Raw genomic sequence first — 17,090 nt, forward strand, 5'->3', positions numbered from 1 at the left:
GCAGGCATCGGCCCCTGCACCCTAGGGGCGGGGGTGGAGACCCGACCCCAGCCCTGCTGCCTGCCCTCAGCTATCGCTGTGCTGAGCGAGAGAACGTTCTAGTAGCTCAGGGATTCAATGAGATGTCCTCTCTGAAGTGTCCCCAGCTCAGTGCTGGCCCCGTGGTAAATACTGGGGACTGGCGGCTTCCTTATTGTCACAGGTCATCAGCAGGCCTCCCCTCTGTGGGTGACTCCATGTGCACTGTATGTCCTTGATATTTAATGCTGGACCAAATATAGAATGGGGGGGTTCGGTGCCCACGAACGTGCTCTCAGGTTTAGCTTCAGGAAGGGACCATCTTAATTACGAAGAACAGGAGAGAAACAGGTCTGGATTTTCCTCCTCGTCAGTGGTGGGGGATGTAGGGCCTCCCAGGGAAGATTAATGCTTTTGTTTTCGAGTTCCCCAGCGTGGCTGAGTCGGCGGGCTCTGCAAAGCTCTGAGCATCCTCCTTGCGAGGCGGCAGCTGCGGGCGGGCAGAGACGAGCCTGGCTCCGCAGAAGGGGAGCCGTTGCCGCCGACGCACCACCACCTGAACTTGGCCCAGAGCGTGCTGGAGCCCCGCTGGGCAGGCAGCAGGCTCTCGGCGACGGGGGGGCAGCAGGTGGCAGGATCTGAAAAAGAAGGAACAGGACCCAGATGTCTGGCTGAAGGCAGAGGGTGTCCGTCTTCACGGTCACACTGCCCGTTCCAGCCGACCTGCCTAGGGAGTGGGCACCGGAGAGGGGCCGTGGGGGCTGGCCGATTGGATCGGGCTCTGTTGCGAGGACCCCGTGCAGGTAGGAAGCCTGGCCAGGCGCTTCAGAGGGCTGATGGGGAGGCTGCAGAAGCCATGCTGGGTGGCAAGTGCGTGGGTTTGCAGGGAGCTGGGACAGATTGTCCAGGTCAGACTCCCTGAGGCAGCTGTCACCCCCCCACCCTGCTTTGTCCCCCACCAGATGCTTGTCCCACTCAGAGCTTTTCTTTCCTCGGAGCCTGAGCAGGAGAGCAGCCCAGGCCCCCTTCCCTGCCAGCAGGAGCCATCAATCTGCTGCGTCTGTGTGTGGCGGGCACAGTGCCATCTTGATGCCGGGCGCCAGCAGCACCGGCCTGTCCGCCCGTGAAATGTGCATCTCGCGGCGATGCTGGAGCCCTTCCTCCCCTTCCTTAGTTATCCTAAATCTGTAGCATCATCTTCCCAGCGCCTTCTCTGAGCCTGTGTGTCTCGGGGTGTCTGTCTTGGGGAGCCAGCTCCATGCTGGAGTGCAGGAGGGGGAGCCCTCTTGGTCTGGTGGGGACTCGGGAGGGGCTGTACGCCCAGCCCTATTGGGGAGACTGAAGGTTGGGAATGTGGGGGTAGAGGTGGGGGGCCTGGGGCAGTGGGCTCACCTCACAGGAGAGCTGAAAGGTGGCTATGGGATTGTCTGCCAGGGACAGTGGTGTGACCAGACCAACTGGACCCCGACTTTAATAAGGGGGTGTTGAGTGAGGGGGAGGAGGGGAGTCCCTGCTCAATACTGGCCTTCACCCTACCCCTGCCTTGTTCTCTGCCAGCTGGAGTGCTTCCCCACACAGGTGGGAGTGTCGGGGTGGGGACAGCCCCTGCCCTCCTTAACCCTTGAGGTGCTGCTGTCTGAGCCCCACCTGCCTGGAGCAGCCTGCTGTCTCCATGAGAAGCCCAGGGTCCCTCCTGGACCACTATTTATTCCTCCCTCCCTCTCTCCCTTCCCCTGCCTGCCTTCCCTTCTCTCTTAACCACCACCACCCCCAACCTACAGACCCTCTGATCACTCACTGTGTCCCCTGTCCCGGGCTGGCAGCTACTGGGCTTCCTGCCTACACCTGACCCATTCCCAGGAGCCCTGGTTGGGGGGGGGGGTCTCGAAGGCAAGGTCCCACCCCAGGGCAGGCAGCCCCTAAACATTTCTTCATTTCAAATAAGCCATCCCCTGGGGCTACAGGACCTGGGTTATTTGCTTTCCTGTTTTCCTTTGGCATGCTTCCTTTTCACCCTCCTAAGTAGGTATGATTGATAAAAATCAATGGGAGAAAATATATTCCAAAGAAACAAAAGCATGTCCTCAGGACAGAAACAAAGGCAACTTCCCAAGGCCCCACTGCTCCCTCTCTTTTTGTAATTTGATGGATGCGTTTATTTAAAAAAAAAAAAAAAACACATATTCAGAGGGAACACCTGTTTGTCATAAAATAAACCGAAAGCTCATCCATAATGAACGCTGTCACCCAGACTAAGCTGTGTTAGCATTTAGAAATCACTGTTTTAGATCGTGTGTACACGTACGCAGATGAGCACACGGTATGTCTCTGTGACATGGCAGAGACCCCAAGCCAAGAGAGAACACGTGGGGTCAGCGATGGGGACAATGGCAGGAGTGAGGACAGGGGCTCGGGGGAAGGGCTGCGGATGGCTCTAGGGATTCATGTGCAGGGCCCTGCGTGGTGAGGAGCTGGGCTCTTCTTCTGGGGGGGATGGAGCTCCTTCAGGTGCCCTAGGTTGTGGAGCCGATCCGGGAAGTCTGTGCGGTTGCTAGACGCTCCTGCCCAAGGCTTCAGTTGGCTTCACAGTGCATTTTGTTATCTGGACTCATGCTGGCGATGAGGTCTTTTCAGATCTGGGTTCGGTTCTGGCCATTCAACAAGGAAACTCAAGCTTTGATTCGGGCCAGTGGAGGCACATGAGCAGCCCCTGGGGGGCTGGTGGCCTCGGTGGTGGGCTCCTGTGGTGCCAGTGTCCAGGGGAGCACGCAGAGAGCAGCGGGGGAGGGAGGGTGCAGCCTGTTGTCCAGGGAACGGAAGTGGCCCAGGATGATGGGACGCCTTCCTCCCATGTGCCGGGGGTGTCCCTCTGTGCTGCCCATGGCTGGCCGTGGAGGGGGTGGGCGTGAGTTTCTGGAGCCCAGAGACACTGCCCACATCCCCTGTGCTGGCCGTGCCCTGCGTGTCCGTGTTGGGACGTGATCCGATCCTTCTCGCTGACTTGGTCCTGAATGAGGAACAGCGCTTGCCATAGGCCCCTGGAGCCCGCCTGCCTGCGTTCCTAATGAGCCTTGTTCCGTCTTATTAAAGATGACAGCCACTTGTCAGAGGCACAGACATCTTTTTAAAACCACGCACTGCAGAAGCTCATGAGTTTTTAATATTCTTCAGAAAGCTGAGCCATCTTGAGACCCACCTGGCGTGGGGCTGGGCCATCTGCCCGGCTGGGGGCCGGGCGGTTGCTGAGACCACACGCTGGTGCTGACGCTCCAGGCCCATAGTGCACGGGAATGGGGAGGAGAGGCTCTGAAAGGGCAGGGGCTGCAGCAGCTTTCAGATGATGTGGAACATCCGGTCACTGCGACCAACAGGAGAGAGGACGGGAGTGACCATGGGGCCCAATCCAAAGAGTGAGGGTGCTTTGACTTTGGGCTCTATAGCAGGTCTTAGTCCGCCGGAGCTGCTGCAGCCATTCCGGGCGCTGCATGCTGAAACCCCAGACAGTGTTCCTCTCTGTGCTGGGGGCCGCAAGTCTGCCATCCCGGTGCCGGCCCGGCCCCTTCAGTTCCTGGGGAGGGCCCGCTGCTCGCACTGCAGACAGCCACCTTCTCCCTGGACCGTCATGTGGCAGAGACAGAGCTCTGGTGTCCCATCTTAAAGGACACTGACGTCCCCCTAGGACATATCGGGGCCACAAGTTCCAGGACTCCAGTCCTTCCTAAGGCTGAAGGATATTCCACTGTGTGGCCAAACCACAGTTTTTTTTCCCCACTCGCACCCGGGGTCCATTTGCCCTGGAGCCACCATGAAAATGGCTGTCTTGGATACTCACGTCCAAGTTGTGCGGACCTGTGTCTTGCTGGGCTCTTGTCTCCATTTTGTTCCCACCCAGGAGTGGAACTGCTGGGTCCAGTGGTAACCCTGAGTCTCCTTTCCAGGCGCTGGCAGCCACACCCACGTCCCCCCAGCAGGTACACGGGGCCCTCCTCTCCCCACATCCTCACCAACACGCACTGTCCCTTGGGTCTCGCTTTGATTATAGCCACACTAGTGGGCATGGAGTGGCATCTCGTGGCGGCTTGGACTTGCCCTTCCTCTGGGACAGGGATGTCCAGCATCCTGTATGTGGTCCTTGACCCCTTGTGTATCTTCTTGGGAATAGATGTCTACTCGAGTCCTTCACCCACTTTCTATAGTTATTGAGCTATAAGCTCTTTATATATATAATAGATATATAATTCTATGTTCTGAGTGCTAAGCCCTTCCTGGGTCTAGGATTTCAAGCGTTTCCTCCCATTCCACAGGCTGTCTTTCCACTTTCTCGACCACGTTCTCAGAGGCACACTAGTTTAATTTTTGTGGGGGAAAAAACACCTATTTTTGTTGGTGCTGTTCATGCTTTTGGTGGGTAATCCAAGAACTCACCGTCAAACCTGGGGCGATGAGGGTGTACCCCTGTGTTTTCTCCTGAGAGATTTATAGTTTTAGGTCTTAATTTCAGTCATCAATCCACCCAGATCAAGAAGGAGAATGTGCCCAACCCCTGAGATCCCACCCAGGGCGGCCGCCTCCCTGACTCTAAGTAAAGGAGACTCGTAGGTCTGGCTCTGCACTTGGTGTGAATAGAATCTGTGCCTTCCAGTGTCTGCCTCTTTCCTCCCTCCTGAGGTTCTCAGGTTCTCAGGACTGTCCAGGGTCTGGGTGGGGGAGCATGTGAGGCTGGGGTCGGCACCCTGGAGCCAGGACCGCCTGGCTTGAGGCTGGAAGGCCACGGAAGGCCACGCCCCTGGGCTCCAGTCATGCTCCACCAGCTCTGTGCTGTGTGACCTTTCCCATCTGCCTCCACCTCTCTGTGCACTGTGTGGAAAATGATAATGATGTAGTTCGTAGGACTTCTGGAGGGTGAAGACCAGGTATCATGTGAAAGGGCCTCAGCTCGAGCTGTGGAAAAGGTGGTGGAGTTGATGTTATTTTGAGGGACCGGGGGCGTTCACCAGGTCTGGGTGGGAGTGCTTCCCTGATGGCAGAAGACTGTGGACGCAGGGCTCGCCCCTCATAGCAGCCTCGGGCTGCATCTCCACTCTGTTAATTCTCATCCGTGCAGTTGGAGTTTCAACCTGTTGTCTTAGAAACCATCCCCATGGTATTCTTTCTCCTCCTACTCAGGTATAGACACCCCATGGAGACAGACGCCAGGGTCTGTCTGCCCTCCAGGGCATGCTTTCTACCCCAAGTGGCCCTCACAGAATTCCTACTGTTTAAGGTCATGGGGGTTCTCCCCCACCAGTGAGAAAGGGGCCTGGGTGAGGTGGGCGTGAGGACAGGTCAGAGGGCGCCATGTTTAATATCGCCGAAATGACCGCTTCACCCTCATCACATCTGAGCCAGCGCTGCCCTCTGACCTGCTGCCCAGAGAGGTCCCCACAATGAGCGGTTCCTGAAGCGGCCCCAGCTAGGGCTCGCCCCCGAGGGGCGCCCTGTCTAGTGGGGAAGAAGAAACCAGCAGGAACCCAGACTAGGGACGTGTACCGCGGAGGCTTTCAGGAGGCAGTGGCCTTTGAGCTGTGATGAAGAACATGGAGGGCCCCGGGCAGGTGGAGCGGGGTCAGATGCTCCCAGCAGAGGGAAGGGGAGGAGGCCCCAGAGCGGGCAGGAGGACTGAGGCTGCAGTGTCCTTGCGCTCCATAGCAAGAATCCCTTCACCCGGAAGCATTGGTGGGCCGTGCCACAGGGTGCGTCCCGCGGGAGAGGGCGTGTTCAGGGCCTCTCCTCTCCTTCACAGGGGTCACCTTCGGGCAGGTGGTCACCGACGGCTCAATGGTGAGGGGAGGAGTGTGAGGTGCATGTACGCATTTTACCCCATCACGTGCTCATGTGGGGAAGGGGTATTACTAACCCACATTCCGGAAGTGATCGTGGGATCATCCCATGTCAGGGAAAGTGAAAGGTGGTGTCAGCACCATGGCCAGCAGCCGGCTGCCGCCCGCCTGAGCCCAAGGCTACCAATATTGCCGTGGAGGGATGTCCAAGACGATAGTGTGGGGCAGTTCATCTGTGCCGTCTACGCCCCGCCAGCCTATATAACTAATTCGCGTGGTATCCCATATTAATCTTTGCACCTAATTTCATGGACGCTAGGGATTATGAAAACAGTAAATGCGAATGGAGAAATCTGAGCCACACGCAGATGCCTAAGACAGCCCACCCCTCCAGTGCCTTCACCTGGGAGATCACGTTAGCTTCGGCCTCCCCTCTGCTCTCCCTTGCTGAGCCCCTTCCCCACCCCCGGGTACAGAGACAGACAGGACCTGGCCCCCTGCCCCGTGAGGGAGGCAGAGCCATCAACCACTGAGCCGGAGGACCTGGGTGACACCCCTGCTCCCCAGCAGATTGGGCAGTGCAGCTGGGTCTCTCCTCCCAGACGTGGCCCTGGCACAGGTCGCCCTGGTGCATGTGGCCTGCTTCCACACCTGGTGGACCCAGGCTTTCTTGGGCGCCATCCTGAACCCCCTGATGGGTACGGAACATAGCATACACTCAGCACCCCCTGAGAACCCCACATGTGGGCACACCATGCCCACCGGCCAAGAGTGGCTGCTTCCATGGCCCCTTTGGTTTCAGCAGAAACACTTGTGTTTTGTTGTCTACACAGGCAGGAGAGAAACACTACCACCCGCTGTGTGCGCTATGCGTCCGGTGCGGCCGGATGTTTGCAGAAGGCGAGGAGATGTATCTTCAAGGTAAGGACAAAATCACTCCACCCAGTCCTCTAGGCAAGACAGGAACAGCCCCGGGCCCTTACTGCATGCCAGGTGGGAACAGGTGGGTGGCCTGTGTCAACTCACTAGGTGGGAGGTCCCCCCACCCAGCCCGGTGGCAGCATGCGGGAGGCAGAGCCATGGACTGGTGATGGCCAGGACATGGAGAGGGACCCAGGGCTGCTTGGCCCCTCCCCAAGACAGTGGGTTGGATATGGAGAGCTCACGTCTTCAGCCACTGTTTCTATTCAATGGTCTGTCTGTGTCCAGTGGTCCCACAGGCAGGCTGAGCAGGGCTGGGCTGATGGGAGAGACCCACATGGGCTGTTTCATGACCTCAGGGGCCGGTCATCTTGGAGCTGTGTATCACACAGGCCTGCCTTTCTGAGCCCAACCTCGTGAGGTGACGTCAGCTAAGCCGGCCTTGTCCCTGGTGTCCCCTCTTGTTCCTTGAGTCTCTGCTTGAGAGCCCATGAAAGGGGTCCTTTGCACCCCTCCTGTTGCTGCTGGGATGTCTGGGAAGGAGGGGGCCTCCCGCCAGCATCATCCCCACTGTAAATAGTGCTTTCAGGCCTTCCTGACACCCAGCACAATGGCGCTGGGACCATAGCACAGGGACAGAAGCTCGCCATCAAGGGGGACCCAGTCTCAGGGAATAAAGATGCTCTTCATGGCTCTGGGCAGCGGGTCCTGCCGTGACTTTGTGTGGGACGTGGAAGCCAGTCCCTTCCCCTCTCCCAGCCTCAAGTTTCCCAGTCGGTGTGACAAGGGGGTGGACCCAGATCAGAGGTTTCAACCCCACACTGTGGAGCACCAGCTGGGGCCTCTTCACCCTGGGAACCTGTGCCTGGTCCACCTGGATACTGGGGCTCCATGAATGTGTCGACAGGTGAATCCCATACAGTCAAAGCTCTGCAAAGCAGGGGCCCTAGTGAGCCTCAAGGCCTTCGGGGACAACAGGGCAGCCAGCCCCCACCCCATGACCATCAGCACCACCAACCCTGGGACACACCTTGCCAGGAAATATAGGGGAGCAGCTGTGGATGCTTAGGAATGATTAGGGAGACCCAGATGAAAAGAATAATGAGATGCTGCTTTTCCCTACTGGGTTGACGAGGATTAAAAGGAAGGTCACAGCCCCATTGTGAGGAATCAAGGAAATGGGCCTTTTACCTGGCTGGTGTAACAAAAATTGGGAAAATGCTAGAATGGATCAAGAACCTTAATGCCTACACGACTCCATTTCCAGCAAGTCTTTGAGTGAACAGGAGGGGTGTGCTGGGACTTGCGTGCCACGGAACCCCCCATCTCCAATGTGACTTTAGAAATAAAACGCCACAACCAGATGGCAAGGGACAGATAAACCCTCCCCTCTCCATGTGCTGGGATGTCCCACGGCCCTCCCTGTTATGCTTCTGATAGTTACTTCTGTGGGGGGAACCTTTCAGACACCTGAAACAAATCATAGGACAGAAAGCAATGTTTATACAACATTATCCACGTTCTCTGAAAAAAACCCTGGAAAGCGGCCCAAACCGAGTGGCTAGGAGGTTATAGGTGGTTTTAATTTTCTGATTTATACTTTGTTGGGTGTCTTTAATTTTTAATAAGGAATATCAATGGTAATCATAGTTGTCAAGAGGAATGTTTTACGCACACACGCACATATACACACACCCCCCTCAATCGTGGTCTCTCGGGGCTCTCCAGGAGCTGCACATGTTTTGCCACGTGGGGGCAATAAAAGATTCCCCTCCTGGGAAGGATTTGCAAGCAAGAAATAGGATGCCGCTCTTTCCTTCACACAGTCTCCAGTGCCTCTCATGAGCCAGGCGCCGTGTGCCTTGTTTGGGGTGGGGGGTGCAGGCGTGGAGAAGACTCAGCCCCCTTTTTGATGGGGCATGAACCTAGACACAGAGCCTTGGAGGCAAGAGGACCAGGCTGGGATCCCAGGGAGGGCCCCGTGGGAGAGCAGGTGCTCCGGGCCCTGAAGGACAGGGCGCAGGGAGGGCTGGAGGGCTGACGTGCGCCGAGCCCACCCACACCGGACATAGTGCAGTGAGACAGTGAACCCGTAAGGCACGGTTCAGCAGGTCCGTTCTGCTATGTCCTTACCCCAGATGAACCGCCCTGAATTCTCCTGAGGGCCCGATGAGCGAGGAATGTTATCAGCCCTGTTGGCAGGTGGGAAAAATCCAATGCCTGGAGAACTTGAGTTTGAACTGGGAAAAGGAGGGGCGTGGTGTTCCCATTACCTTGATGGAGCTGGGTGTCAGTGTGGGTGCTGGGGCCGTGCTGGTTGCTGAGGGAACTGAGGCAGGATAGGGCTCAGGACCCAGAGAGTCAGGGAGAGGGATGGGCCGAATGCCGGAGCCTCATGACTGGCCCCCAGCAGCCCCCGGTGCTGCTCTTCACCGCACACCCTGGTTTCCCCAACAGGGTACCCCCTCCTGCCTCCCAGTCAAGATCTCTCGCCCCCCAGCCCTCATTCCCAAGGCTGGTTCCCATCCCCAGCTCCGGCCCCAGCCCCAGCCATGCCCGTGGTTGGGCCTGGCTGCTGCCCCCATATCCACAGGCAGCCCATCCTCTCTCCCCCCGCCCCTTTGAACAAGAACGCACTTGACACCCCTCTTCTGAGAAGCCTCTGGGCACCCCGGGTGCCCCCGCTGGGCAGATAGCTCACAGTGATGTGCTTCCCGTTCATTGTACACCCCCGCCCCCCGACACCGGGCTGTGAGCCCCTGGGGCCGGGCGGCGGTCTGCTTGCCCCAGGCCCAGCACCCACTCCAGCACTCCAGCCGGCCCCCCCGCTGCTGACTCCCTGCACGGCCCCTGCATCGTGGGAAGTGACACTGAGCCCTCCCTCTCGGGGATCTGTCCACAGGCTCCTCCATCTGGCACCCGGCGTGCCGACAAGCAGCCAGAACTGAAGACAAAAACAAGGTTGGTGGAATTTACAATTTGCTCCTGTGCTTGCTTCGGCACCCGTGTGTGGTCAGCTGCACCTGACGGCTCGCTGGCCAGTCGCACCGTGCCACGGATCAGGTGGCACGAGGCCCGGGGGTGCTGAGGATGGTGCGGGCCAAGGCGGGGGAATCTCAGGGCCTCCCTGTCTTGGCCCGCCCACCTCTCCATGGGTCTAGAGGGCATGAGGGCTACAAAAGTTTGGGGACAGCAAGGACATGAGTGGGTCTCCAAGCAGTCCCCAGACAGTCCACACATGGGCACCAAGTGCAAGGTTGAGGGGATGCTGGCTGGTGGAGGAGACCCTCTCCATACTGGCTCCCACAGGATGGGAGAGCCCCAACCCCATCTGGCAAACTCTCAGTAAGCCTTCGCTGAAGGAAACCAGCAGAGGGACATTCTCCCCTTTCCCTTAGAAATTGCTTCCAGTGGGTTTGGAAGCTTCCCGTGCCTACCTTGCGGGTAGCCTCAGTCATTCAGCACGACGTCACCAAGTATCTGGCTATGCCAGGCCCTGCTCCTGGCCTGGGGCCCAGAGGTGATGGACCCTTGCCTCTGGGCAGAGGGGTGCGGGGGGCACACGTTCATGTCATGTGACAGTGATGGGGACCCAAGCACAGGGCGCCCCCGGGCCAGGGCAGGAGGACTCTGTGGAGGAGAGGCACTTCCTCTTGTGGGCCCCAGGCCTGCCCTCATCTGTGGCACCATCATGCCATTGTTCAACACTTTCTGTGGACTCCAGGCCGGGCCCAAAGGTGGGGACCTCCCCACTGGGGTTCTCCTCTCCAGGGCTGGCCCTGCCCTTCACCTGTGACCTTGTTTCTTGGGTGGTGCCAGTTGCTTTGTTCAGAGTCCTCCGAGTGTCTACATGGGGCTTTGGTTTAGTTCAGTTTTGATGCCCACCAAGAGGAGGCCTGCTCAGCCTGGAGAGCCCCCTTTTAGGGCTGGTGGGCACGGACCTTAAGGGGCTGCTGCTCAAGACTTGGGCCTGGGGTGCAGACAGGGAGGAGTCCCCCAAGTGCTAGAGGCCCAGGGATCCCCGCCCCGGGGTGTAGGTAGTGGCAGGAGCTGGAGTGCAGGGGCAAGGAGCCCTAGGGCAGGTCTGTGGCCCCTGGACCCTGTATTAAGCACCCCCGGGTCTGCTTCCCTGAGCTCGGTGCCCTCTCAGACCGTGCAGAAGGAAGCAGGGGGCACAGGAAGCCCCCCAGCCTGGGAAGGGATGCCAGCAGTGTCTGGTGGCCAGGCCCATCCTCTTCCCCAGGCACACAGATAACACCTATCACCAGTTTGGCTGAATTCCTAGAACTCTAGCCCAAATTCTAGAACACTGGGATTGGGGCCCAGAGTGCCCACCTGGCCTTCTCCCTGCCCTCCTGCTCCTCCCTGTCTGGGACCAGGGTTGCCGCCCCTTGGCTGGGTCCCGGGGTCCCCCACTGCCTGGGGCCCAGGATGCTCACACTGAGCATGTGCAGGATGGGGCCTGTCCCCAGGCCCAGTGCTCAGGGAAGCCATCTTCCCAGCTCCAGGGACGCAGAGCATAGAGACCACAGGAGGGACCTGGTGACTGCCTTTGTCCCTGTGGCTGCTGTACTGAGTGACCACATGTTTAGTGGCTTAAAGAACCACAGATGTGCTCCCTGATGGGGCTGTGCTCCCTCTGGAGGATCCAGGGGAGGCTCCTCTACTCCTCCATTTCTGTTCCCATGTCTGGAGGCCTCACTTCTGTCACTACCTGTGCCCCGATCGCCCCCTGCCCTCCTTACCAGGACCCCGAGATCCCGGGGAACCCAATCCGCGTCGTCCAGAGTGACTCCCAGCTCAGGCTCTCCTTAGTCCCATCAGGCTCCGCGTCCCTTTGGTCGCGCGTGGTCATAGGTTCACAGGCACGGGCGAGCTCGCGGAGGACAGATGTGCCCAGTTTGTCACGTACACGACTCGGGTCGCGGTAAGTGGCAGGGGCACCATTGACTTGTGTGGCTGATGGAGCTCCCAAGCCCCTGCCCCGGGGCTACTCGAGGCCTTGGAGATGAGCCAGGCAGCATCACTGATCTTAAAGTGACCGCAGGGTCCCGACATTTGTTGGTGGGACCCCTCCCCAAATCCCCACCCAAAAGCCTGCCAAAGGGACCTGACAAGCCTCCAGACCCATTTCCCGAGTGTGACCGGGGGGACTCAGGCCCATGGCCAGCCCACTCAAAGACAGGTCGGGACAGCCAGGCCTGCCAGCAGCAGCGTCCTCCGCTCTCAGCCCAGAGGTCAGCCCGCTGTGACCATGGCTGCTGGCCCAAGGGATGGGAGGTCCTCTGATTGCCAGACAGGGAAGAAGGAGAGGGTTGCTGCACAGCCGGGCCTGGCTTCCTGGGCTGTGTCTCTGCTGACACCCCGGGCACATCCGGTGTCGAGACTGTCCCTTGAGAACAGCTGTTCCTTGATGCTGCACCCGGGGCTGGGGCACAGGGCCTGCCCTCTGTGTCCCGGGACAGGATCCAGGCCCCGGTCATGCCCTGCTTGTCCCGCATTTCACCCTTCAGCCCTTCAGAGCCTCCTCTGTCTCACCCAAGTGAGAACAGACCGAGGGTGGGGCTCACAGTGAATGGACGGGCCTGGGCCACGGGTCCCCCTCCAGAGAGTCCTCCCAGCCAGGCTGCGAGACAGGAAGACTGAACTGTACTTTCCTGTATTGTTCATTTCGTGCAAGCCACTTGGGGGGCATGAAACAGCCAGGCGTGGTCAGCCCTGGGTCAGCTCCGGGTCAGCTCCGGGTCAGCCCCGGGTCAGCTCTGGATCAGCCCTGGGTCAGCCCCGGGTCAGCTCTGGGTCAGAGTCATCTCGGCAGGGCCAGCCCCTGAGAAGCGCAGCGGAGCTGGTGCGGCCATCCCTAGCTCTCTCTGGAAGCGGCCCCCACGTGGGGGAAGCCCCATGCGACCTGGTAATCCAGACAATAGCGAGCTCAGCATTACCTGACCAATAACCAGTCCTTTAACAAGGGCCCTCTTTGCCAGGCTCCTGGACCCATGGGACCAGCTCGGTCCATGCCTCCGAGTTGCTCTCCAGTAGGAGAGGCTGGCACCGGGATCCCTGTAAGGACAGGCTAGGAAAGGGAGGGCCCTTTGTCCTCCCTGAAGACACCCCCCCCCGGGGCACGGTGACTCTGCAGGACAAGGATGTCTCCTGGGTGTCCACTGAGGGTGCCCAAGGAAAACCTTCCAGAAGGCTCTCGCCCTGACTGCACATCCCTGGTATGTCCTTGGTCACTGGGTCATGTGCTCATTCCGGACACAGCTAGCCACTGAGCTCCTACTGAGTACCTACTGGCTGGTGGCTGGAATGCAGTGATGAGTGAGATGGCCCGGTCCCTGCCCCTAGCAGACTTCCTGACATCTAGTGCGACGGGCAGGCTCCAGGGTGCAGGGCGCTCCGGGGGTGACAGGGAGGGATGTCCCAGCCAGGTAGCTGGAGAGGGGCTCCAAGCAGTTAAGGTAAGGTGGCCTGGGAGAAGGTCAGGTGGGCTTCTGCTCCAGCTGGGGTGCTGTGGGGGCGGGGCTGGGCTGGCCTGGCTGATCCCACAGGCTGTGAGGACCCTGGCTGGAGTTCAAGCGGCAATGCCCCCTACTCTGCTCTGTCCACAGAGCCCTGAGCTACCTGCTGTGGTGGGACCAGCTGGAAAGGCCCCAATGCAAGGACAGGCTGGCCGAATGTGGGACATGGAATTCCCTGTGGCAGCCAGGGGCAGTAGAATAAGCCTCAGAGCTACAATCCAGCTCTGCCACCACCTGGCTGTGTGACCCTGGGCCACCCGCCAGCCCTCTCTGAGCCTCAGCCCTCAGCTTTAACATGGAGATGAATGGGTGTTGCACTCCTTGCACTGTGTCAGTGTGACCTGTACATGACCTCGTGAGAACCAGGCTCCCCAGTCGCTGTTACAGGATGGTGTCTGCTGGGGGTCAGGCCTAGTGCTGGGGAAGGGGCTGGGCGAGCAGCCTGACCCCATCTGTCTCCATGGGTGTGAACAAGCCCCCAAGAACACAAGTAAGTATTGATTAATGGTGAGGCTCCTTGGGGTGTGTTGGAGTCCAAATAGAGAGTGAGAGAAAGCTGGGTCTCCGGGCCCTGGAGGAGGTTCCCAGGACTCAGCTCAGAGGAGCTGCCTGCTGGGGACGCCTTGCAGGTACGGGGACACTGCCAGCCCCTGCGCCCATGGAGGCAGCCCAAGCGCCTGGGATCACAGTGGTGGTGTCGCCCCGGGGCCAGGAGGCATTCCTCAGGCGTGGGGCCGTCCTTGGGTCTCCCGGCTTCAGCACCCTTTCCTTGAAAACACCCCGAGTTCCTCTGCTTTACAAGCAAGGGGCTTTGTGTCCTGAGCCCAGGCTGAAATGATATGACAGCCAGGATGATTTGCCAGCACTGGGCTCCCAGCACGCCATGTCTCTGGTCGGATCCTCAGGGAAATTGCCTTTATAGACAAGGAAGCAGAGACTCAAAGGGTTTTTTTCCGAGTGTATAGAATGTGTATGGACCTCATTTGGGGCCAGTATGATGGGCCGCCTGCACACAGGGCCAGGGACAGACACATACCCGTTAGCTATCTTGGGACGTTTTCTGCAGACAGCACGCAGCTGTGTCTGACACAGGGGAGGCTGAGGACACGAGACTGCACAGTAGGGTCGGGCTGAGTCCCACTGGCCCTCGGAAGCCCTGGGTCAGTGCCCCGTCCAGCGCTGGGGCACAGCCGGGGCCCAAAGAGGCAGGGTAGGCCCTGAGGGAGGGGGCGGCCCCACGCCTGGACCTGGAGGAAGCTGGCCGTCCCCAGGAGTGTGGGTGACGGAGACAGACCAGAATGGCTGCATAGGCGAGTGAGGTGGGGACCCCCAGCCTTGTGCCCTCTCCCTCTTCTCTTTCTGCCCCGAATATATAACCAGGATTACGATCAGATTCCCTGGGCTGCTACCTCTGTGCCTTACAGGCATGACAGGATGTTGTCCTGTTCTTATTGCTGTCCTGCCAAGGGAAGGAGGAGCTGGATGTCCTCCACCTGCAAGGGGAGGACCCTATGGCCCGTGAGAGTGTCCTGGGGCCACTGCTGCAGACTGATGACTCAACCAGTAGAAATGTATTCTCTCCCAGTCCCTGAGGCTGGGGGTCCTAGCTCAATGTGCATGCAGGAATGGTTCCTTCCAAGGCCTCATGGGGTGTAGACAGCCGCCTTCTCCCTGTGTCCTCACACAGTCGTCCCTCTGTGCCCATCTGTGTCCTGATCCCCTCTTCTTATAAGGACCCCCATTGGATTGGATCGGAACCTCCCCTTGTGACCTCATCTTACATTAATTACATCTCTCCAAACAGGGTCACATTCTGGGGTGCTCGGGATGAGGGCTTCAATATAGGAATTTCAGGAGACATCATTCAGCCTACAACGGGGCCCTTCCCAGGCTGCTGGCTTCACTGCAGGGGGCATGGGACACCAAGAGGGATGGCAACAAGAAAGGAGGCAGCAGGGGGAGCTGTCTGTGGGGTGCAGAGGGAGGTCTGTATTCTTGGCAGGGGTGGCATGGGAAAGCCAGGTGGTGGGTGGTCCAGGCAGGGGTGGAGGCTGGACCAGGGGGGGCAGACAGCTGCCAGGTCACGCCCTACAGGTGGGGAGAGATGCAGGTGTAGAGAGTGGGTTGGGAGCTGAAGAAGGACAGTGCCTTGCAGGGATGGGTGGCCCCGATGCAGGGGACAGAGGAAGGGCCAGGGAAACCGTCCCCTTGGGTGAAGCAGGAGATGTGGTCTGGGAGGGAGGAGGGATGGGGTAGACATTTGAGGAGCAGGTCACAGATGACATGGCCACAGAGTCCAACAGCAAAGGACCAGGCTGGTAGAATAAGCAATGACCACCCACCCCTATAATCTAGGTGGAAAATAACACCTCTGAGCAGTAACATTGTGCGTAAAAGTGATGGCCTTTGCTACCGGAGCATGCAGAATCGGTTGAAAATGCATTGCTTGCTCTTGTCCCCTGAAACATAATTTCTGTGCACGCAAGCTGGGTGATCATCGGAGTGTTTCCAACCGTGCAGAGAGCTTGCTGGGGTGCTGGCAGCCTGTGTCACCTGCTGTGTCTGTCTGATTATAGCTTTCCAGCAGCTCATTCAAGCCCGAGTGTTTATTTTAAGAATTCTTTCAACCTAAAAAAAAAAAAAAAAAATCTCGCAATTGGCATTTCTGTTGGAGCGTGACCTGTGATGATTGCATCTGGAAGCTTCTGGCACCGACATGTGCTGCTACAGTCTCCTCCTGTCTCCTTTCCAGGAAACCAGAAGCTCTTCTGAGAGCATCATCTCTGTACCTGCTTCCAGCACCTCGGGGTCTCCCAGCCGCGTGATCTATGTGAGTTGGAGAGTGGGGAGACCAGTGGGGGGATGGTTTGGGCCTGGGTCATTGCTGGGTGTGCCATTGGGGGCTGGGCATCCTTGAGCATCAGAGTGTGGGCCTGGTGCCCTCATCACCGCCACGGGGCACAGACCAGGGCAGACTTCACGATGTTGACTCAGATCCTTTGGCAAGGACTGCCATGCCACTTGGGGGCTGCCTATTTCCAGGGCAATGGTGCCCAAACAGATGTGCTCACAGCTGTTGTCCATGGGGGTATCAAACCGATATTGTGTCCCCGTCCCACAGCTAAGTCTTGCCTGAATAAGAAATACTCAGGCTCACGTGGGACTGGGCAGTCGTGGCCAATAGCAGTACAGATGTGCACCTGTTGCCCTGGGAAGTGTTGCTAATGTGTTCCTACGAGAAGCTTGTTACTGATAATATACGTTATGTGATCCCATTTTCATTAAAGAGTGTGTGTGTGTACATGTGTAAACGAAGAGGGGTATATGTGTGTATGGGTGCATGTGCATGTGCATATGGGATGTGTGTGTGTGCATATGGGTGTACATGCAGGTGTGTATATGGGTGTGTATGTGTGCATATGGGTGTGTATGTGGCACATGGGTGTGTGTGCAGGTGTGTGTGGTTGTGTACGTGTGCATGTGGGGTGTGCATGTGGCACATGGGTGTGTGTGCAGGTGTGTGGTTGTGTACGTGTGCATGGGGGTGTGCATGCAGGTGTGTGTAGGAGTGTACATGTACATGTGGGTGTGTGTATGGGTGTGCATGTGTGCATGTGGATGTGTGTGGGTGTGTGTGTGCAGGTGTGTGTGCACATATGTGTGCGCGCGCGCGTGTGCACATGGGTGTATATATGGGTGTGTGAGAATGTGGGTATGTGTGTACATGTGCATGTGGGGGTGTGTGCACGTGTGCACATGGGTGTGTGCTGGTGTGCACGTGGGTGTGTATTGTGCACGTGGATGTATGCAT

The 17,090-nt window shown here is 58.4% G+C and overlaps 1 protein-coding gene across 10 annotated transcripts in view; it reads left to right on the top strand.

The window, feature by feature from the left end:
• Positions 1-17,090, top strand: part of ABLIM2 (actin binding LIM protein family member 2) — a 135,390-nt gene that overhangs the window by 62,717 nt on the left and 55,583 nt on the right. For all 10 annotated transcript variants that reach the window (XM_047718767.1, XM_047718764.1, XM_047718766.1 and 7 more), the window contains exons 7-9: positions 6,671-6,758; positions 9,661-9,719; positions 16,032-16,109. In XM_047718767.1, coding sequence (XP_047574723.1) covers positions 6,671-6,758; positions 9,661-9,719; positions 16,032-16,109 — 225 coding nt within the window. The remainder of the gene's footprint in view (positions 1-6,670; positions 6,759-9,660; positions 9,720-16,031; positions 16,110-17,090) is intronic.

Source organism: Lutra lutra, chromosome 2 (genome assembly GCF_902655055.1).
Source record: "Lutra lutra chromosome 2, mLutLut1.2, whole genome shotgun sequence".
NCBI classification, from domain to species: domain Eukaryota; kingdom Metazoa; phylum Chordata; class Mammalia; order Carnivora; family Mustelidae; genus Lutra; species Lutra lutra.